This window comes from Peromyscus maniculatus, chromosome 8 (genome assembly GCF_049852395.1).
Source record: "Peromyscus maniculatus bairdii isolate BWxNUB_F1_BW_parent chromosome 8, HU_Pman_BW_mat_3.1, whole genome shotgun sequence".
Lineage (NCBI taxonomy): Eukaryota > Metazoa > Chordata > Mammalia > Rodentia > Cricetidae > Peromyscus > Peromyscus maniculatus.
Genome location: NC_134859.1, coordinates 85,562,404 through 85,585,965, shown reverse-complemented (window position 1 = coordinate 85,585,965; position 23,562 = coordinate 85,562,404). Strand labels below are relative to the sequence as shown.

The 23,562-nt window shown below is 42.3% G+C and overlaps 2 protein-coding genes across 6 annotated transcripts in view; one reads left to right on the top strand and one right to left on the bottom strand.

Annotated features, from left to right (window-relative positions):
• Positions 1–4,948: 4,948 nt before the first annotated feature.
• Positions 4,949–13,072, bottom strand: Zpbp2 (zona pellucida binding protein 2). Of its 2 annotated transcripts, XM_006971833.4 has the most exons (8): positions 12,850–13,072; positions 12,645–12,710; positions 11,295–11,420; positions 9,981–10,142; positions 8,836–9,054; positions 8,069–8,151; positions 6,657–6,837; positions 4,949–5,387 (listed from the first exon to the last, which is right to left on the bottom strand). In XM_006971833.4, exons 1-8 carry the CDS (start codon positions 12,893–12,895, stop codon positions 5,293–5,295), a joined length of 978 nt encoding a protein of 325 aa, XP_006971895.1. In that variant the 5' UTR covers positions 12,896–13,072; the 3' UTR covers positions 4,949–5,292. The 2 variants fall into 2 exon arrangements, with proteins under 2 accessions (XP_006971895.1, XP_006971896.1); XM_006971834.4 differs by lacking the exon at positions 8,836–9,054 and having other exon boundaries at positions 12,850–13,067.
• Positions 13,073–17,521: 4,449 nt separating this feature from the next.
• Positions 17,522–23,562, top strand: part of Ikzf3 (IKAROS family zinc finger 3) — a 100,844-nt gene continuing 94,803 nt past the window's right edge. For 2 of the 4 annotated variants that reach the window (XM_076543304.1, XM_076543303.1), the window contains exon 1: positions 17,525–17,858. In XM_076543304.1, the coding sequence (XP_076399419.1) occupies positions 17,852–17,858 (7 nt within the window). In that variant the 5' untranslated portion in view covers positions 17,525–17,851. Of the gene's footprint in view, positions 17,859–23,562 lie in introns of all 4 variants that reach the window. The other 2 variants (XM_076543306.1, XM_076543305.1) reach the window with 2 other exon arrangements.

Sequence of the window (23,562 nt, the reverse complement as noted above, 5' to 3'; positions counted from 1 at the left end):
GTATGGAAACCTCATCTCCAGTTGGAAGCACTGTTTTTGAGGTTGTAAAAGTACTGGGATGGAGGGCCTAGGTCCTGACACAGGCCACATGGGGTAGGGCCTGGAGGGTGATAGTTTAGCTATCCTGATCCCACAAAATGTGCATATGCCACTTAGCAAATTAAGACTTTAGGGAGGGGGGCTGGAGAGATGGCTCAGGGGTTAAGAACACTGCTGCTCTTCCAGAGGACCCGGGTTCAATTCCCAGCACCCACATGGCAGCTCACAACTGTCTATAACTCCAGTTCTGGGGAATCCAACATCCTCACACACAGACATATGTGTAAGCAAAAAACCAATGCACATAAAATAAAAAATAAATAAGTAGATAAAATAAAGGACTTCAGGGAGTCTGAAGTCAGTTTATTGCCAGTATATTTAAACACAGTATAATTTGAAAAAAAAAAAGTTTCTTGGTGTAATACAATCCCAGGTGCACAGGAAAGCATAATTACATCAAAACTCAACTCAGGGCATATGTGATTTCTTTCAAGAAATGGAGGTAATCTACCTGTACTAGCTTAAGGGCCTAGGGAAGGAGCTGGCCTGGTCTTGGTCATACAGATAGCTTAGAGGTCAGCTGAGCTATTAGCCACCTCTGGCCCTGTTGTGGGGGCTTGGGGAGACCCTGGCTGTAAGGGTCCTTAGGATTACTAGCCACCTCTCGTCTTGGTTTAGGAACTTGATATGGCCAGGCCCAACAGATAACGAAGACCATGAGGCTGTTAATCACTTGCACTGCCCTGGTACTGGAGTTATGGATGGTTGTGAGCTACCATGTGGGTGCTGAGAATTGAACCCAGGTTCAAGGGCAGCTGAGCCATCTCTCCAGCCTGAAATTATGTTCCTCAAAGTTTGTATTCTTCGAAGTTTGTATGATCAGTTATTTTCTTTTACTTCAGTGGTATTTTGCATATGGCCAGAAAATTTCACTCAAGTGTATCATTTGAACTAAGCAAATAAATGCATTAATGTTTTTAGTGTTTTCAAGCAAAAGCATCCACAAGACAGAAAGCTTAAGCCTTTTAACACTGCACAGTCAGATGGATATTAGACCAAACAAATAAGATCCAAATGGTCCTTTATCATTAATAATCTACTAATGTTGGAAAATACCCTTGTGGCAGCACAAAGTACAAAACATTATGTAACAGTGACGTTTGGTAGATAACAGGTACGTGACATTCGACTTCTAAGTCCTACAAAGGGACACTTATAGACTCAAGATGAAAGACAGCTGGGACTTTTCCAATACTACACTGTGAGGAATGATGTTACAGTATCTGTTTTTATTGAATAATGTGAAGATGTAACTTTGTTGCCATTTCAGGACCTTTTAATGCTAATGAAAGAGAAGATGACCATTACTGAACTTAATTACTGTTTTACCATTCAACATACCCTTCATATTTTGCTGTATTCTAGTTAAATGGGTTATTGTGGATTAGGGTGTTGTGGGTGGGGAATGTCACTCAGGAAACCACCAGGAAACAATTCAAAGCTCAAAATAAACAGTGAGTAGGGGGAACCAAAAGTTTACTTCTGGATGTAGACTCAGTTGCTTTAATTCATTATAACTATCAAAGTAGGGGGACTCAGGCCTGGCATGGAGGCACACACCTGTAGTCCCAGGACTTAGGAGATAGAGGAAAAGAGGCCTAGCAAAACAAAGTAATCCTTAGTTACAAGTCTGAGGCTAGCTTAGGCTACATGAGACCATGTCTCAAAAGATCAAATAACATCAAGAAAAACAAAGGGAAGATGGCTGAGGAGATGTCTAAGTAGGTAAAGTGTTTGCTAATCAAGTAAGAGGATCCTAGTCTGGTACCCAGAACCCACGTAAGAAAGCTAGATGATGGTGGCTGGGGACACGGCTCAGTGGTTAGGAGCATTTATTGGTTCCCAGAACCCATGCTGACCGACTCGCAACTGCCTGTAAATCCACTTCCATATTAGACAAAGAACGCCCTCTTCTGGCCTCTAGAGCATCCATACTGACATGTACATGCACACACAGATAAAACAAAACCAAACAAACATCTATGTGGTGCCATGTGCTTGTAATCCCAGTGCCAAAGAAACGGAGACAGGAGGATCCCTGGGTCTCGCTAGCTGGCCAGTCTGGTTGAATTGGTAAGTCCCAGATCCTAGTGAGAAGATGTGGTTTCAAATACAACACAATGCAGCCAAACAAAAGAACTCAAGGTACGTGGCAGCAAGAACAGTATGTGAGGCTGACTTCTGGTCTCTGTAAACCCACCCCTACAGTGACGCACTTCCTCCAACAAGGCCATACCCACTCCAACATAGCCATACCTCCTAACAGTGCCCCTCCCTTTGGGGGCCATTTTCTTTCACCACACCTACTATATCTGAGACACTGGGTTCTATCCCTAGCATTGCCAAACAAACAAACAAACAAACGCTATCCAAAAGTAAACCAGACCAAACAAACAAACAAAAAACGCTCTCCAAAAATAAACCAGACCAAACAAACAAACAAACGCTCTCCAAAAATAAACCAGACCAAACAAACAAACAAACGCTATCCAAAAGTAAACCAGACCAAACAAACAAACAAAAAACCAACAATGGAGCAAAACAATCCCCAAATTTTCCCAAACCCATAATACTACTGTCTCTTGAGAAAGACCAAGTATTTAGAGAAAAAAATTATATACAATGACTAGGAAGGGTTTAATCAACTACACAGATCTGATCCAACATTTGAAGATTCTGTTGGGAGAAGGTTTGAGACAGTCTCCCTCTGTAGCACAGGCTGCTCTGGAATGCATGTGTAGCCTAGGCTGGTCTTGAACTTGTGGTAATCTTTCTGAATGAATGTAACTCATCACATTAACAGGCTAAAGGAAAATCATATGACCATATCAATAAGTGCAGAATTACTAGTAGAATGTGATTGGTACCCACGAGTCAAGACAGCACAGTACTGACTAAGGACAGAGAAGCAGACAGTGGAGCAGAGATTCATTAAAATGAAAACTTCTGCTCCGTGAGCCAAAGTGTGAAAGGAATGAAGCATCACACTCCAGAGGTCCTGAGTTCAATTCCCAGAAACCACATGGTGGCTCACAACCATCTGTAATGAGATCTGGTGTCCTCTTCTGGCCTTCAGGGATACATGCAGGCAGAACACCGTATACATAATAAATAAACAAATCTTAAAAAAACAAACAAACAAAAAAACCCCCAAAAACTCAGGAGGCAGAGGCAGGGGGATCTCTGTGAGTTCGAGGCCAGCCTGGTCTAGAGAGCTAGTCCAGGACAGGCTTCAAAGCTACACAGAGAAACCCTGTCTTGAAAAACAAAACAAAACAAAACAAAACAAAACAAAACAAAAACCCACCCAATACATATAAAAAATGGCAAAAAATCTGGACACCAAATAATAACCTACAGAAACAGAGATCAAGTGACCATACAAAAAGACGCTAGGTATCAGACGGCTTAAGAGTTTTAAGAATTTGGGAATTAAAACAAAAAGGAAATACCCGCTCCCTGTGTTAGAGTGACTATTCCCCACCCCAAAACTGACAGTACCAAATGCTGGTGAGGAGGAGCAAGACCATGAAATGGTGACTTTGGTTGGTAGTGTTCTTGTCTCTCACAAAACCAGACACGTCGTCCCATCTTAGCCAATCGCCACATTTCTAACTATTAACTGAGCTGAAACTATATCCACACAAAAATTGCACACAGATGTTCATGGCAGCTGTATTTATACCATGGAAGAAATTACTCAGCAATAATAATAAGCTATCAGGTCATAAAAAGACATAAAGGAACCTAAAATGCATAGTGCTGAGCGAAAAGAAGCCAATCTGAAGAGTCAATGCATTGTATAATCCCAACTACCCAGCATTTAGGAAAAGGTAAAACTATAAAGACAATAAAAAGATGGCCAGGTGGTGGTGGTGGTGGTGGTGGTGGTGGTGGTGGTGGTGGTGCATGCCTTTAATCCCAGCACTTGGGAAGCAGAGGCAGGCGGATCTCTGTGAGTTCGAGGCCAGCCTGGACTACAGAGTGAGATCCAGGACAGAGAAACCCTGTCTTGAAAAGCAAAACAACAACAAAAGAAGATGCTGATGAGGAGAGTCAGGGAGTCAGGATGGGGAGGGAGCGAGCAGAGAGAGGAGCAAGCGGAGCATAGTGGATTTTCAGTGTGGTGAAACTATTTTATATGAAGCTCAATGTTGAATACATCACTACACCTTTGTCCAAACCTGTAACATGAAGAACAAAACTTTAATGTGAACCATGGATTACAGCGAATAGTAATAGGGGAATGTGTGGGGGAGGACAAGTGTACATGGAGGGATATGTGGAGCTACATATCACTTGTTTCATTTTCTGTAAATCTAAGCCTGTATTAAACATGATTCTATGAACTGTTAAAAAATAAAATCAAAGGGACTAAAGTAGCTTGTTTAGTTCTAATTTCAAAAGTACTGTGGGTGCTGGAGAGATGGCTCAGTGGTTAAGAGCACTGGCTTTTCTTCCTGAAGACTTGGGTTGGATTCCCAGCACCCACATGAGGCTTTACAACCTTCTGTAACTCCAGTTCTGGGGGATCCAATGCCTTCTTTTGGTCTCGGAAGGTACCAAGCACATATCTGGTGCCGGATATACATGCTGGCAAAACAAACATACACATACGATAAAGTAAGTCTAAACACTTATTTTTTGCTTTTCAAAACAGGGTTTCTCTGTGTAGCCCTGGCCATCCTGGAACTTGCTCTGTAGACCAGGCTGGCCTTGAACTCAGATTCACCTGCCTCTGCCTTCTGAATGCTGGGATTAAAGGTATGAGTCACCATTGCCTGGCATTAAAAAACAAATTAAAAAGGGTATTCTGTGTGTCTTGATAGAAGTCATTTTAACAAATGAATATATGGAAAATAGAAATTTTTTATTGTATCGTACTTTGCCACTCATTTGACCTTACTATAGTACTAGGTACAAAGCATGTTTTAGTTTGTAGACAACAGAACATATTTCATTTAAAGTACCCACTAACACTTCACTTCTGCTCATACACTGGGGACACTGAATTCAACTCCTTCTCAGAAATGCCATGTCAACGCTTTTCTGTTGTTTCTAAAGCGCACATTCCCAAAGTTTTGCTCTTACAGATCTTATTTATGGACGTATCTATGATGCTCTCAGATGTGAACAAATCTTTGTCCCACCTTCAGAGGCAAGTAACCATGCTTTCATCTCTGGTCTTGAAGTTTATGGGCAAGATTTAGCTCCGTATGAATGGACAGAAACACAGATCTGACAGGTGACATCCACATCAGGACTGAATGTTCCAGGACTACAGACCACTGCAAGGGAAAACACAAGCCGTCTGTCAGTCAACATAGTTCACAGATACCGCAGATCAACAATACAAAAGCATCTTCAATATTACACCTTTCCTACATAGGACACACACACTAGTTCAGCCAATAAAGTTGTGAAGATTACCTCGAACTCTGTAATGTGATAATCCTAAAAACAGGGGAGTGTTGTGGACTATGACTTTAACTGTACAAGGATGTGTTATATCTGTTTATGCTGCAGAATGTGACTTTAACTATGTAAAGGTGTGTTACATTTGTTTATGCTGCATTTGTTTAACAATGTAGAGATGTGTTGCTCTGCCTGCCTAAGGCACCTGATTGGTCTAATAAAAAGCTGAACCGTCAATAGCCAGGCAGGAGAGGGATAGGCGGGGCTGGCAGGCAGAGAGAATAAGGAGGAGGAGGAATCTAGGCTCAGGAGAGAATGAGAGAAGAGAATAATGGAGAAAAAAAGGGAGATGCCTGGGGCCGGCCAGGCAGGCAGACGCCAGCCAGGCAGACATGGAGTTGTAGGTACGGAATGAAACAAAGGTAAAAAGCCCCAAGGTAAAACACAGATGAAGAAAAACAGGTTACAATACGTTTTAAGAGGTAGTGGGACAAGCCTAAACTAAGGCTGAGCATTCATAACTAATAATAAATCTGCGTGTCATTATCTGAGAGCTGGCGGTCTAAGAAAGCCTGCTACAGGGAAGAGTTAGAATACTGTATTTTCCCTTTTATCAGTATTCGCAAGGCCTTCTCAGCGCCTCATTTATAAGTGCCTGCCTGCAGTTTCTACCTCGTGTCCTAGCTCTCTGCTTCCCAGGCAGGACCATTCTGCTGTTCTGCACAGAATAGTATTGTATGTCAGAACACCATGGAAATGTGCTGGAATATAAAAGAGAAAGGTACAAAGAATATACATTAGGATGATTATATTTAGAAATTTGGGCTTTAAAGTTTTTGACTTCTCTTTTCTATGAAAGAATCAATGAAAAGATCCAGTATGCCAGGTGGTGGCCCACGCCTTTAATCCCAGAACTCGGGAGGCAGAGCCAGGCGGATCTCTGTGAGTTCGAGGCCAGCCTGGGCTACAGAGTGAGATCCAGGACAGGCACCAAAACTAATCAGAGAAACCCTGTCTCGAACCCCCACCCCCCCAAAAAAAAATCCAGTTTAATAATCCCGGTGAGTCATTTCTCCGGGAACACGCATCTTTTCTCCGGAACATGCAGATATTTAGGTGTTTTTTTTATATTTTATAATTACCGCAACAGCTGGCACAATTGCTGTGTAGACCTTCATTTTTCCCAAAGCCTGGTCGACAGTTATCTATTCGTACTACTTGAAAACTGTGGTCCACAAAATGCATAGCTGGTATAGTTTTATTAAAGTGATGGTATAAAATGTATGCTTGGCTCCGAAAAAATTCTTCTATCCGATCTCTTGCCTAAGATTTAGAAATACCAGAGAAAATTACAATTACTAATGCAATAACCAAACTCCTTCTCATGAATCACAGGCTATAAAATGTAGCAGAAGTATTTCTTGCTCATGCATTAGATGAAGTCCTGAAAAATCTATGTTAAAACCTAAAATTAGTCTAGCTTTGACTTTACTAGTTATTGCTAATTTATACATGAGGAGTATTATGCCCAGATTGTGACCCCAAAGAGACCACCGAAGACCTTGGATGTCCAGAATGCAACAGCAAGGTTATTCTGTAGATACAAGTCTAGACAGGGAACTCATTCCTAACCCAATACAGTGAGGCAGGGAGGAGTTGCTCTTTCTTTGTGTGGCTAGCTTTTTAAAGGCAAAAACTACAAGCCCTTCAGGGGGTTGGGGGGGGTTGCATGGGTACAACTCAGATTGGTTTATTTTTATCTCTGTTCTCTTTTAATTGGGTGAGGGTATGTAACCTTTGAATTTACTGGTTGGTGGTTACAATTATCACTTTGGGGGCAGTCCAGCACAAGTCCCAGGCTTTGTCCTTGGGCCACCATGGGGGCTGGCTGGCCAAGCATGTACTGACTGTGGGGGCTGGCTCAGTGGTCCAGGCTCTGTCCTTGACTCATGCACATAACTCTAAGTTGGTGAGGGGTCCCAGACAGTAAACATCTGGCTGAACTTTGAGCAGCCAGAGTACGTGCAGAAAGGGAGCTACTGCAAGGACTATATGTCTTTTGTTCACGGCCCTCCCAGAAACTGCTTGCTCAGTCTCAGGAAACTGAAATTGAGGCCTGATCTCTGAGAGAAGACTGATCAGCCTGTTATGGCATCTGCTTGGTCCTTTCAAGGAGGTTAAGGAAGACAGTTGGGTATAGCTCAGCTGGCCAAGCATTTTCCTTGCCTGTCATCCCAGTGCTGGGGGGTGTGGGGGAGACAGGAAGATTCCTGGGGCTTGCTGGACAGAGAGTCGAGCCTAATTGGGAAGAGACCCTGTCTCAAAGGAGGAGACAGTGCTCCTGAGATTGACACCTGCGGTGGTACTGTAGCCTCCACACATCCCTATGGACCTGCGCTGGTGTGCACATGCACACCCGCATGCACGAATTTGTTGTAACATCTTGAACTCACCGCGTAGCTGAAGATGACCTTGAACTCCTATTAATAGACAAAGCATTTACCAAAAGCTTTCCAGGTCACTCAAGTGCTTTCCCCTCACGATGAGAGCTCACCTTGAGGATGTTACGATTAGTGGCATCTTCACAGTCGTTAGAGTCGTTGCACACACTTTTCCAGCCTGGTGCAAAAGGATTCACTGGAGAGGAAAACACGACAGACACACACACACTCTAGCAACGCCCCGAATGCTCGGGCTGGTGTGCAGGCACGTGCACGTTTAACCCAGCTACCTAATCAAAGAGCAAAGCGAGGCCTGCCCTTTGAATAACCGTGCACTGGGACTTGACTCCATCTGGGGGCTAGTGGAAGTACTACAGGACTCGAGCATGGAAATAGATTGGGCTTGGTTACTCCTTGTACGTCCTCAAAAATAAAAAAAAAACAATAAAACATCATTTCTCAAATTGCATAAAGGTTATGTTAATAAAATGGTACTGACTTTAAATGATAAACAATATAATATTTGAAGGTAAGCGACTACTCTGCTGACTTTTTTTTTTTTTTTTTTTCAAGACAGGGTTTCTCTGTGTAGCTTTGGTGCCTTTCCTGGATCTCGCTCTGTAGATCAGGCTGGCCTCGAACTCACAGAGATCCGCCTGGCTCTGTCTCCCCAGTGCTGGGATTAAAGGCGTGCGCCACCACCGCCTGGCTTGTCAGCTGACTTTTAAAACTTCAACCAGGCAACAGTGTATATTAATGCTTAGCAAACACCTTAAATCTGTTTTTTATGAGACCTCTTATATTTACACGGCAATGATTTTTATAATCTATCATGGTTTTCGACTACGGTTATAAAATTAATGTCGTAAAATTGTTTCACCTTGAAAGGCTATGAATAGCTCGTACACGAAGTCACGTTCTGGAATTTTAACAGAATGGCACTTATATGATGGTTCTATGACATGGCACGACAAATCAGAGATTAAATTATCCAAGATTTTCTTCAGCACTCTAAAGAGCAGGTCATTATATCTTCCTACACAAGATTTTGTGGTAAAACGCACAGCCATGTGGTAAGAATAATCAGGTTCCCTATAGGCTTTAGAAAAAGGTGAGAATAAAAACAATTGTGCCTTGCATTAATTTCTGCTATTAAAAAATTTCAAAAACATGTAATACTAAACATCATTAATCTTGCAAATCAGTGTAGAAAATTTACTTATCTAATAAAATACTCCATAAGTTTGTTTACAACATACATACAACTAATACTTTTTTTTTTTTTTTTTGAGACAGGGTTTCTCTGTGTACTTTTGGTGCCTGTCCTGGATCTCACTCTGTAGACCAGGCTGGCCTCGAACTCACAGAGATCCGCCTGGCTCTGCCTCCCAAGTGCTGAGATCAAAGGCGTGTACCACCGCCGCCACCACCACCCGGCATAACTAATAATTTTAACGAAAAAAATGTCACTGTCATTTGATGTCTAGCTACTTAGGAGAAGTGGCTTCTGTGAGATGGCAATACAGGTAAGTTAACATATCAAGGAAACCCTGGAGGCTCTGAAGAGATAGCTTAATAGTTAAGAGCTGTGGTGCCCAGCACCCACAATCAGGTAGCTCATACCTGCCTGTACTTACATCTCCAGGTCATCCTTTTCTGGACTCTGCTGATACCTGCACTCATATGCACATAATTCACACACATACACATAATACATCTTAAACACACAAGAATTTTTTTTTTGGGGGGGGCTGGAGAGATGGCTCAGAGGTTAAGAGCACTGGCTGCTCTTCCTGAGGACCTGAGTTCAATTCCCAGCAACCACATAGTGGCTCACAACCATCTGTAATGAGATCGGGTGCCCTCTTCTGGCCTGGCGTGGAGACATACATACAGGCAGAACATTGTATACATAATAAATAAATAAATCTTAAAAAAAAAGAAATGAATGTTTTTGGGGGACTGGAGAAATGGCTCATTTGCTTCTACAATTATTATATTATAAGTATATAATTATATTGTTACCAAAGATCATAAAGTCATATCTCTTCTTTATTGTAGTTTCTTCTTGGGTTTCTGCTTTGATAGTCTTATATGAAAGAGTACATGTGTAAAGTCCAGATAATGACTCCATAAAATCTTTCACTATCAGTTTTCCTGTGTTTGTTACATTTATTTGGCCATTCCCTAAACAGAAAAAGGGAATTCCTTGGTTACTTAACAGGTAACTTAAACTATTCAGTAAACCCAGGACTATAAACAAACATGGCAAAAAAAAATAGAATATTTCAACTTCAAAAACCCAATAAAAAATTTTTTTTAAGACAGGGTCTCACTGTATAGCTCTGGCTGGCCTTGAACTCACAGAGATCCGCCTGCCTCTGCCTTCTGAGTGCTGGGATTGAAAGAGTGGGGCACTATGCCCAATAGCACAAAAGAAAATCTTAATTGTCCTGTTACTCTATGGAAAAGCTACGCAAGCTGGGTATTCTTGTGAAATCTATGTTAATCTATTTGTTGCCATCTAGTTTTGACTGATTTATGTCAGCAATTCAGTAAATTATATATACATATATACTTACATAAGACACAAATTAATAATGCTGATATCCTAAGGTACTCTTCTAACATGAAAAATTACATATTATCTCATATTACTGGCGTTTCATGGGTAAACTTTAGCAGTTATGAAAAGTTTTGAGCAGCTTTGGGAAGTAAGGTACAAAATTATCTTCCTGAGGGTAGGACAGCACAGTGGAAGAATGTGCTTGAGAGGAAGACTCTGGATTCAATTCCAAGCACTGGGGGAAAAAATAACAAAAACATATCTCTTTGGTTAGCTCAGGCTACCTTCAAACTTGTAATCCTCCTGTCTCAACTTCTTGAGTATTTTCCTCACAGGCCTGTGCCATCCTTTGGATCTTCTTTAGTTTTTGCATAGGAAAAACTTAAGTCACAGGCCAAGAAAAATTTCAATTTGTCTAAATGTTAAGCAATTTAATTACAGTTAAAATTAAATTTGTTGGGGATGGAAAGTTTGCCCAATATTTAAGAGTGCTTGTTGCTCTTGAAGAGGACCTGAGTTCTATTCTCAGCACCCACAGGGTGGTTCACAACCATTAGTAACTCTAGTTCCATGGGATCTAATACCCTCTTCTGATCTCCAAGGGCATCAGGCATGCATGTAGTACACATACATTCATGTAGGCAAGAAAATAAAATATACATAAAAATAAAATAAATTTAATAAATGTTTAAATTAAATTCATTCTTTTCAACAATGACAGCACTTTAAAAAAACCAATGTTCACATCATTAAAATATGTTAAAATAATTTACCTGTTAATGTATTTTCATTTGGCCCAATCCATAAGTAGGCGGGGTCCACTGTTTCTTTACTAGCACGGTTAGCGTCCATACAAACAAGGACAGGGCTATCCTGATGTAACTTCACATATATTTTCACTGTGACAAAATAAATTTTTCCATAACTACATCATACAACAAAATAACGAAACACATTTCTATTGCTTTGTCCCAATGACACCAATTTATTCTTTCTGGATTTCAGTATTTCAAAAGCGGTCATAACATGCTGGTTGCTAGTTGTCATTTAGAAATGAAGTCCTTTTTGCTTCTCATAGTAAGCCTTTGAACTGCACCTTGTCGGTTTTATATATATATATGTATATATACATATATATGTGTATGTATGTATGTATATATACATATACACACATATACATACACACATATATAATTCTGTGACAGTATATTAAAATGTATGTAAGTTCCTTACAATGTACACATTCATAAATAGCTCCAATCATTGTTTGAAGGGATCGTGGAATTAATGTTCAGAGGACGTGAGCTTGACTGACAAACTATTTCAAAACTGAAAACATGGTATTTCACTTGTGCTTCCTGTTGTCCCGTGAAGAGCTTACTAGGAAGGCGTTCTGCAGAGATCGATGCTGACTCAATTGGTAGCAGCAGTGACAGTACGTGATCTCAAAAAGAGCTTTATTTTAAGGCCCAACCATTGCAAGAGTCTGAATCTACTCTGGTGTAGTTGTAGCGCTAGGAAGGGAAAGGCCTTAAGTGCGGAGACGTCCTAAAAACAATACAATGACGTGGCTCCAAGTTATCTCAAAATTTTTCCTGTAGGCGTGTGGGAAAGTTAATTTTTCTTTCTTTTTTTTTAGATTTATTTATTTATTATGTATACAGAAAAGGGTGTCAGATCTCATTACAGATGGTTGCGAGCCACCATGTGGGTGCTGGGAATTGAACTCAGGACCTCTGGTGGTCTAGTGGTTAGGATTCGGAAAGTTAAACTACAGAGAGTAACATGGTAGCTGGGGCTTGATGAATGAGTAGAGCTGGTTACTACAAGGAGAGACGAGCCTTCCAGAGGGACGTCCACCCCCGCTAAGTGGCTTCACCCATGACAAAGCAGAAGTATTTGGAAGAGAGGTGGCATCAAAGCACTAGAACCCGCGATGAATACTGGGATAGAAGACTAGCTGTTGCTTTGAGGACCAAATGATGCAAACTTCCCGAACTGCAGCGTACAGAGCAGACGGCACACTGGCTCTCTCCCTTTTCCCCTCCAGGGAAGAACCTAGGCTGGTGCACGGCATCCCCAGCTCTGGGGACCGGCCTTGCGTGAGCAGAGGCACTTATTACCTGGGCGTCCTACCGTGCCGTAAACAATGCCTTTGTTACTGAATAAGGAAGGACGTTGCGATCCAACTGCGGAGGAAAGAAAACCTCTGACTTATTAGTGTTTAGGGGACCCAGGGTTGAGCCGGGAGCAGGGCGAGGGGAGGCGTAGGAGAGGCTGGGCGGGGAACTTCAGGCAGAGGGGAGGAGCCTGCGGGCCAAGCCCCACCTCCTAGGAGAGAGCAGAGCAGCGCGGCGAGGGCCCACGCGAGCATCGCGGCTCAGGCACCGGCGGCGACAGCTGGGTTCCCTCCTACCTCAGGCCAGGCCCAACGCCTCCCCATCGCTCCTCTACAGAGCGAAGCAAACCGCCGAGGGCATTGCCCCTACCGGTCCGTGGCTACCACGGGGGCGGCTGCGCCCGAGGGCGCCTGCGTGTTCCGGCTCGGCGCGAGGGGCGGGGCGAGCGCGCAGAGGGCGAGCCCCCGCCCCCTGGCGCACGCGCAGTGGCGGGGCGCCGCACCAGCCGAGCCTTTCGCACCTCGGGTCGGGTGCCACGTTCCCGCGCTCCACCTCTAGGTGGCCTGGCCGTGTGCAGAGCGAGTAAAGGAAGCCAGCGCAGGGCTCCCGGGGACTTCCTCAGGCTAGGGGCTCAAGGAACTGGCGCGAGAGCACCGTGGGTCCCTAGGACCGTGGTGGCGCCGAGCAGCCCGAGGATGCTATCGCCCGGGGATCTGAAGAAGGGAGAAGTTTGTGAGAATTTCCTAAAAGCGGGGTTCCAGCTCGGGAACTCCCCGGTCTGACATAAAAGCTAGCGGAGCGTTGCCGGATCTGTCAAAGCTTCACACATTGCGTTCTTCTGGCACACAAAACCGAGATCTCGAAGAGTCTTCCGTGCACCAAAAGGGTGCCCCCAGACCTTCCCACGTGGAGGAAGGTTGGACCTTTATTTTTCAGCTTAGAGTGTGAGATGGGGTAGAGGGACATCCCCTTATGCAAATTTGTTCGGAAGTAACTTTGCTTTAGAAAATGGGCCCCACCAAAAGGCAAGAGCGAATGATCTTTTCCTCAGCTGAAGTGAGATAAGGCAATATCAGGGAGGTCCGAAACAGTCTTTCAAAGTTCTTCCCCCCAGCCCCATGCTGGGACCAAACCCAGGACCTTCACTGAGCTGAATCGTCAACCCCATCTTGACTACTGTTTAGGTGACCTGAAAGGCCCCATGTATTGTTTATTTCTTAGCAGTAGGACACCAGCCTCAGTAGTGGTTTTGAGTAGGTTGGCAGGTAAGAGAGCCCAAGGTTCAGATAGGGTGCAGAATGGTTATTTGGGGTGAGATCAAGGGTTTTCAGTTTTATTTCCTTTGAGCCGAGTCAGTATTTGGACTGTCTCAGATGGTCCAGGAGCAACCTTTGTCAGTAATTTCATTTTTAGTCACTGTTAATTTTATCTATATAGCACAAGCGTGAAATGTGAGTCAATGAGTCAGATCCACCCATTGTCAGTTACTACGTCTAGACTCATGGTTTAGTCTCAACTGTTAAAACTGTGCATGTCTGTCTGTGCACTACAGGCATGCACTGCCCACCGAGGCCAGAAAAGGGTGCTGGATCTGGAACTGGAGTTAAAGATGGTTGTGAGCCGGTCTTTGGATGCTGGAATCAAACATGGGTCCTCTGGAAGTGCAGCCAGTGCTCTTAACTGCTGAGACACCTCTCATTTCAGATTTAATCAAAGCATTTTCCAAATGTACAATGTGTTAATAACTTCCCACTTATTGCAACGGATTCTTACAAACTTGACGTGTTAAATTTCAACTGCTATGAAAATTTTAAGAATTTTAAAATTTTTTAAAATAAATTTTTAATTTTTAAGCTATTTTTTAAAAAAAAGTCTTAAAAATAGAATAGTGGGGCAGGAGAGATAGCTCAGTGGTTAAGAGTTTCTCTGCTTCTCCAGAGGTCCCTAGTTCCAGTACCCAGTTGGACAGCTTACAACAATCTTATAACTCCAGCTCCAGGGGATCCGATGACCTCTTCTGGACTCCATGGACACTTGCATTCACCTATACATCCTCCATCCCTCCCATATACACATAATTAAAAAATAAAACTTTAATAAAAATAGAGTAGTGGTCTGTGTATTGAAAGTATCTGTGTATTTTTTTAAAATAAACTTTGTACTTAAAAATTTTTGTTTATTGGCTTACTTTTGAGAACAGGGTCTATCTGTGTATCCTTGGCTGGCCTCACAGAGATCTGCCTGCCTCTGCCTTCTGAGTGCTGGAATTAAAGGCATGTAGCAGCATGCTCAGCAAGCCTAGAAAAAATAATCTTAGTTGTTATATTACTCTCTGGGAAAGCTACATGAGGTGGGCACACTTGTGAAATCTATGTTGATTTTCTTTATTCTTGACATCTAGTTTTGACTGATTTACGTCTAATTCAGGAAATGAGAGAGACATATTTTATACAAGACATAAATCAATAATGCTGATATCCAAGTTACTATTCTAACATGAAGATTACATATTCATACTTCGGACAGATGTATACTCTAGCAGTCTTTTTTTTTTTTTTTTTGAGATAGGGTTTCTCTGTATAACAGTCCTGGCTGTCCAGAAACTTGCTTTATGGACCAGGCTGGTCTTGAACTCACAGAGATCCACCTGCCTCTGCCTCCCAAGTGCTGGGATTAAAGGCATGCATCTTTCTCTATGCCTGGCATGATACGGTGTTATTAATTAAAGTTCATACTTTATTCATACTTTCTTAGTTTTCACCTTAGTTCAGCTGGACCAGAGACACAGTCAGGCTTCCATATTATGTTTGTCTTGTCTCCCAGGCTCCTCTGGGTTATTGACAGTGTCTCAGATTTTTCCTTTTTCTTCTTTCATTTTTTTTGGGGTGGGGGGTGTTGACTTTGACAGTTAATGACTGCTTTGATGATCCTGACTTAGCCTTAAATGAGGAAGTATTTTGTGGAAAGCCTCTCTACTGGACTTTGTTGATGTTTTTTCTCATTATAGTATTGTGGATTTTTGTGAGGACAGCAGCTGTAAAATGACATTCCCAATCCGTCATATCAGTGATAGTACTAATATCATGCTTTAGCATCTTTGATGTTAAATGTGTTCAGCTGGTTGAAGGGGTGGTTGTCAGGTTTTTCCACTATAAGTTACCCCCTCCCTCTACCTACTTGACTGTTTGGAAGGATGTCACTATGTGATCCTTACACATGCAGAGGGGAGATTTATGCTCCACCTACTTGAGGGTGGAGTAGCTAAATAAATCTGATTTTTATTTATCTCTTCAAGTATCTGTAGTCTGGAATAATCGTGTACAGCAGATAACAGTTTACTGTTACATATAGAGAACATTGTAACACAAAGTGTTAAACAATGTAACACAAAAGTTTCTAACTTTTAAACAACCAATTAACTATTCATCCTTATCATCCCTGTGAAAGTTTACAGTTCCTCTTCTGCTACTTTTGATGTGCTATTTTTGCTTTTAGAAACTAACAAACAACAAATTTCCCCTTTCAGTACTAAAATTAAACTAGTGTTTAGAGTATTTCTCTGAACTCCATATTTTCCTGCAGAACTCTAACTCATATGTCCAACTCAATGCTGCTGTGGTTCTGTGATTGTAAAGCCAGTTCAAGCCACTTATATGTTGTATATGCATATGTGCATAAACGTAGAATTCCCACAACATAGTATATAATGCAGACTACCTATACCAAGGCACCAGTTAACATGAACTTAGCTTCATAAAACATCAGTGTGCTCGCTTAACTCACAAGTATGATTTTTTTTTGGTATGGGTAACTGATGTACAAATCCTCAACCTTAAATCTCACGTGTGTGTGTGTGTGTGTGTGTGTGTGTGTGTGTGTCATTTTTCAGATAGGATCTCTCTATTATGCAGTCCCTGGCTGTCCTGGAATTCGATCTGTAGACCAGGCTGGCTTGAAAACTCTAAGACTGCTGAATGCTGGGATGAAAGGGTTTGCCACCACACCTGCTTCATATATATATTTGTATAATTAACAATATAATTTTCTAGCGAGAATGACAGGAGGAAGTGGGATCATTCCTTCAACACCATTGGGCATCCTCTCTCGATGTGCCCATTTGAGAGGATGTCTTAAGGCTTCAGTGTGATGGTGATGAAACACTCTGCTTTGAAAAACTGTTTGTTGTTACTTCTCCTTCCCCTCCTCCAGTCAAGTGTTTTCCTCTCTAAAGTGCAGATGATGGGAAATGATGTTGACTGATAGGTCTCTGTGAGCCAACACCTCCCCTAGATTTACTTCAGCTACCCCACATAGCTCCACTCTTTACTTTTCTGACACATCATATGTGTATTTTTGTAAAGTGTCATATTTAGAAGAAAGAAGATTCGTAGGAAATGAACACATATGTAGAGATGTCTTTTTTGAGCAGTGGTAAATCAACCAGTTCTCAGAAAGGATAGCAAAATGAGAGCGTGGTCCCCTCAAGTGAAACAGCCGGAGTGCTGTAAATGCCGAGGTACTTTTGAATTATCTCTGTAAATCTGGGCCAAGGACTTTTAAAGTTTTGTTTTCTGAGAAAAAGACTCATACTGTAGCCCAGACTGGCCTGGATGGACTTCGTGGCAATCCTCCTGCCTCAGCCTCTCAAATGCTGGGATCACAGTGGCGGGCTACTCCATCTGAAATGAAAAAACCCCAGGGTGGGGGAAAACCTCCACAAATAACTCAATAAAGTGAATTCTCATGGACAGTTTTCATGACTCTCATCTCCAGAGTCTAGATGAAAAGTTCCCGATCAGTCCGCGTCGGGCGAATCTGGAAGTTGGGCTTGCTCACACTGCTCTCCCTGCGACAGCGCCCTCCTCCCCGGTGTGTTTGAAGTAGCGGTCCAGAGACCATCACTGAGGCACTGTTTCCACACGATCAGGGTTCCTCAGGCTTGACATTCAAAAGTGGGTTGAGGGTGCGGAACCCGCGGGCGCTCCGGGCGTGCTTTAAAGCGGCGGCCAGCCAGCGCCGCTGTAACCCCGCGCACCGGCTGCTGGCCGGCTCCCGAACTGCAGCTGCGCCGACCGCCGCCGCCGAGCCATCCCCGGGCCACCCCGCGCCGGGAATCTCCCGCCAGCCGCGCGGGTCCCCACGGCAGGAGCACGTGGAGCGGCCGCGGAGCCTGAGCGACAGCTGCAGCCGAGCCACCCGCGGCCGGCGACATGGAAGGTGAGGTCCGCGCGGCTGCGCCGGGCTCGGAGCAGCCCGAGCGAGCGAGCGGTGCGCGCAACGGCGCGGCTTCCTCCTGAATCTCGGTTTTGCTTCTATTTATTTCTTTTTGTTAATTTAAATGCGTGTCGGTTCTCAGACACCCCCTCCCCCAGCTTGGGAAAGTGCTAAATTCTCTTCAGTTTTATTTCTTAGGGGTTGTGAGACGACGGCTGTGTATGGGTCGCCTTGAATCTTCAAAGGAAGGGCACTCTCGAGGCGTCCCTGAATTTGGCACCGAGCCTGAGATGTAGTAATCTTGTTTTGGGACCACGGCCTCAGTGTCCATAGGAATTATGTTCATCAGAGGTGCCCGTGGCTACTTTTCCGTAATGTGACTTTTCTGTGAATTCTGTCTTAGGGGCAAAGGGCTCATTTTAGAGTGACGGCACTTGTATTTAGTTAGCTTGGAACTCAGTTGTCTCTATGAACTTTTAAAAAAGCCCAAAACAAAAATAAGACTCGTGTTAAGGATTTCATTTCGGAAGTTAAAGCTTTGCTTCTCGGAAGCTCCGCAGTATGAACTTCCTTAAGATAAGTGCAATTTCACATTTTCAACAAGTGTTTCTAAAACTCTGATGATGGAAGATGCGGCTCAACCTTGGGGGGAGGAGAGGTGGTGTTTAGAATATCAGAAGTTGAGCAGGACATTCATTAAAAAAAGATGCTGACACTGAACTAACTCAATGGTGGTCTGATAAATATTAGGAATATCACAGATATTTTCTTCACAATGGCTGGAGAACTGTTAAAATCGGAGCCTTGGTCTTTGGCATCTTCATTTAGTTCCAGGGTATGTGAAGCTATGAAATATGATTGAATAGTTTGGGACAGTTATGGATGGTAAAGTTTTTGTTAAATGTGAGCACACACAGCCCTCAGTTCTCAATTTTGCATGGGTACTGGCTGTAGTGCCGCTTGCTTCCTCCTCTTTCTTCTTCTTCTCCTTCTTCTTCTTCTTCTTCTTCTTCTTCTTCTTCTTCTTCTTCTTCTTCTTCTTCCTTCTGATCATGTAAACTTACTTTTTTTCTCTCAGTAAAATGGCAAACTGCAATGCAGTGAACAGAAAAATTTAAATGTCCACTGTTGGATGATGCTTCAAACATTTTCTCTTATGAAAAAAAAAAAGAATATATATGCTTCTAATGTTTTTAATTGTTAAGGCTTAAAAAAAAAAACAAAGTTTTTTGACATTGAAGTGTAATTTTTTTACATGTAAAAGTTTCTTTATTCAAGAACAGAGAAAAAAGTTGGTATTGTGTATATTATGGGAAATTTTATTTTATTTTATTTATTTATTAATTTATTTTTAGGTTTTTTTTTTTTTTTCGAGACAGGGTTTCTCTGTGTAGCTTTGCGCCTTTCCTAGATCTCGCTTTGGAGACTAGGCTGGCCTCGAACTCACAGAGATCCGACTGGCTCTGCCTACCGAGTGCTGGGATTAAAGGCGTGCACCACCACCGCCCGGCCTTATTTTTAGTTTTTTGAGACAGGGTTTCTCTGTGTAGCTTTGTGCCTTTCCTGGATCTTGCTCTGTAGACCAGGCTGGCCTCGAACTCACAGAGATCCGTCTGCCTCTGCCTCCGAGTGCTGGGATTAAAGGCATGTGCCACCGCCCGGCAGGAAATTTTATTTTTAAAACAAGCTCTCATATCTTAATTATTACAAATAATTTCTTTCCATGAAGTTACTAGTTAGTTCTCCAACACCATTTTCCTAGTCCTAGCCATGTCATTCATTAAGAATAATGTAAGCCCCCAAGTGGAGTATTTCTGTGCAAATGTTATTTTCTCATTAATTATTTAGGATTAAATACAGACACTATATAAATAATGTATTCTAGGATATGGATGTCCTACAAGGCTTTGCAATAAGACAGATGAAGACTTTCTGAAGAAGAGAGTAATGAAAACTTGTATAATTCAACATTTGTAGACTATATGTAGGAAAAGAATGTATAGACTATAGGTTGGTGACTTAAAGAAGTTGTAAATTTGGGTGGCTAGATTAAAATTAATAGGCCGAGTGGTGGTGGCACACACTTTTACCCAGCACTTGAGAGGCAGAGGCAGGCGGATCTCTGTGAGTTCAAGGCCAGCCTGGTCTAGAGTGAGTTCCAGGACAGGCTCCAAAAGCTACACAGAGAAACCCTGTCTCAAAAAACAGACAAACAAAAAATTAATAGATACATTAAGATAGATATCATATAGTATATTTAATACACAACTTAAGCATTTAGATAAAAATAAAATGTAAAAGGTTAATAGTGTGAGCTTGGCCATTTTAACGTTAGTTCTTTGAAGATAGAATAGTTGATATAGTAAAATAACTAAAGATAATCTCTACTAATTAGACTAATTTGGCTAATTTTGATTGTTTGTTGAGATAATGCAGGGTTAGCCTTGAACTCACTATATAGCCTAGGCTGGCTTCAAGCTCATGGCAATCCTCCTGCTGTAGCCTCATGAGTGGTAAGATTACAGGACATACAGCACCACACTGGCTCATTTTTTTTTTTTATATTTAAAATAAAATGCTTTGGCTAGACGGTGGCACACACCTTTAATTCCAGCACTCGGGAGGCAGAGCCAGGCGGATCTCTGTGAGTTTGAGGCCAGCCTGGTCTACAGAGCGAGATCCAGGACAGGCACCAAAACTACACAGAGAAACCCTGTCTCAAAAAAAAAAGAAATACTTTGTGCTATTTTGATATTTGGTGTTACAGAGACTTGGCCTGTATCATCCCTCTCTCTCACTAATGTAAGAAGTAAAATGCCTTAGGAAATACCTTTGTTTCTGCCTAATTTGGTGGTCAGAGTAACATACTACAGTTATTGTGAAATGCAAGACAACACTGTGTTCTTTCAGTAGATAAAGTCACTTTTTCATTCATTTATCTTTGCATTCATCAACGAATGTTTTCGGGAAGTTTTCTCTGTGTGAAGATGTCAGATGAAATAGGCCTTTAAAATAGGAATCTTGGGCTGTATCACCTTTTCATTAAAAAAAGAAATCTGCCATGTAATAATGAGGAGATAGTCTAACTAAAGTTATAACATTTATTTCCTCACAGTCAGTGACTTTGCTATTTCCAAGCCCAGAGTGAGGTATCACTAATTGTGTGGCTATTGGTGACTAATCCTGCCATAGCATCTCTTTCATCTGGAGTGGTTAAGAGAACAAGCAATTCACAAGGGTGACTTTCAGAAGTAATGGTGGATTTCCTCACTTAATATAAAGCCTTCACTTTAATCATATGGAAAGATTTTTTTTTTTTTTGGCTTTTTGAGACAGGTTTTCTCTGTGTAGCTTTGGGGCCTGTCCTAGAACTCACTCTGTAGCCCAGGCTGGCCTTGAACTCAGAGAGATCTGCCTACCTCTGTCTTTCGAGTGCTGGGTTTAAAGGCCTGTGCCACCGCCGCCTGGAAAGATCCTTTTAAGCGTGTGTCTTTTAGACTTATTTATTTTATGTGTATGTGTGTTTTGTCTTCATGTATGTATATGTGCCACATGCATGCCTGGTGCCCATGGTGCTGATGGAGGTCAAAGAAGTTATTGGGTGCCCTGGGACCGGAATCACAGGTGATTGTGCACCAACAAAGGGGTGCTTGGAACAGAACCGGGGTCCTCTGAGAAAGCAGCTTGTGTTCGTAAGTGCTGAGACATCTCTCCAGTCCCAAGTGTGTGTATTTAAACCAGCTCCCTGCTTTATAAAAAAGGTGCACAGCAGAGAACTAACTGTCCCAGTGCCTCTGGGTCATGCCATAGGCTACTGGGCATTTGTTCTCTGTTTCGCTCTTATGGGGGATTTTAAACTGCACAGAACTCAACGCCCCTGCACGAAATAGCCCCTTATCATGCAGTTTTCTTGCTGTTGGCTTCTGTTGCTTAGTTCAGTCTGTGGATTTCATGGTAGCCATTTTTTGAGTCCTTTTCCACATTCCGGAGAGTAGAGGTTAATAGAGACTTGGCTTCTAGGTGGTGTCTCCTTGCTCTGTGTTATGAGTGGATCGAGGTTTTAAGCAACCACAGCCATCAAAAATGTCATGGGCTTCTGGTAGAGTGTAATTTTGAAAATTCTGTTTGCACTTTCTATAATCTAATGCTGCATCTCACACTTCCACATCTTTCCTAACACCTCACCCCACCATCACTGGCGGACTCGGATCTAAGCACCATCAACATGAAAGCCCCACTGATAACCTCCTTCGGATGACTCCCCCCGACCAGTACCTCACTTCCCTCCTCCACTTGTGCCGAAGCCATCTCCTTTCTGGAGATACTTCTACTATAGTGTGTGAAAATTATGATTTCTTTAGCTTTCCTGTGGGCTTTAGGGTGTTTGTTGTTGTTGTTGAAAGAGGGTCTCACTGTGTAACAGAAGCTAGCCTCAAATACATGATCCTCTTGCTTCAGCCTCTTGAGTTCTGGGATTGCAGATGGCTACCACACTCAGTGAGAAACTGTTTTTATTTACTTATTTGTTTAGTGTGTGTGTGTGTGTGTGTGTGTGTGTGTGTGTGTGTGTGTGTGTGTGTGTTGTATGCATGTGTGTGGATCTGCATGTCCACATATGTGGAGGCCAGAGGTTGGTGGCCCATGTTTTCCTCTGTGATTCTCCGCCTTATATTTGAGACAGTTTCTCACTGGACTCAGCTGGAGTGGTTGGCTGGAAAGCCTTAGGGATCCTCTTGTCCCTGCTTCCACACTGCTGGGATTACTGGCTCACACTACCCTACCTGGCTTTTTATGTGGGTGCTGGGGTTCCAAACTCTTGTCGTCTTCCTGTCCCTTTGTTTCACTCTTGCATGACTGTTGCCTGGTTAGGAGAAGACGATCAGAATTTGTTGCATTCAGTGAAGAAAACAGCACTGAAGATATTTTTTTATGATATTTATTTAAACTTTGTATTACATTTATTTGTGGGGGGAGCACATACATGTCCAGCACACATGTGGAGGTCAGAGGATAACTAATGGGGGTCGGTATTCTCCCTCCACCATGTTGCAGTGAGTTCTGTAGCAATTATGGTTGTCTGATATTAGGCCCCTGGTCCCCAGAGCTACATAACTTCCTTTGTTACACACAGCTTCCTAACTCCATCTTGGTACTATGGGTGTTATGCTCTAGCAGTCAGACTTTGAGATGTACACGGACCAATAGTTTTCAAGAAGCATTTGTCTAAATCAGTTATGTGTAGTACAGTCAAGGGAGCCAGGAGGGAGAAGCTCTTCATAGCCAGAGTAAAGCAGCATCCTCAAGCTTTCCTCAAAACCTCTTTCACTGAGAAACTTTTAGGTATGTATAGATAATTCTATAAAATAAGTGTACAAATCAGACACAGGATGATCATAAACCTGAAATAAAATTATTATTTTAAAATAATTGTTTAGTATTTGTATAATTTTATCATTTATTAAGGTAATGTTAAAAATTTCATATTAATGAAATGGATTTTTTATTCTTATAAAGAAGTTAAATCTTGGTCAAGTATTTAATGTGGCAGGACAGAATATTGTCAATGTTTTTCAGACTTGATTGATACTTTTATTTCATAGTTGTCAATACTGAGAACACTGCTTTATATAAACACATAGAATAAAATGGCCAATGTGTGTTTAGGACCATTTTAGAAATTATTGTCTGATCTTAAGTCTAATTTACT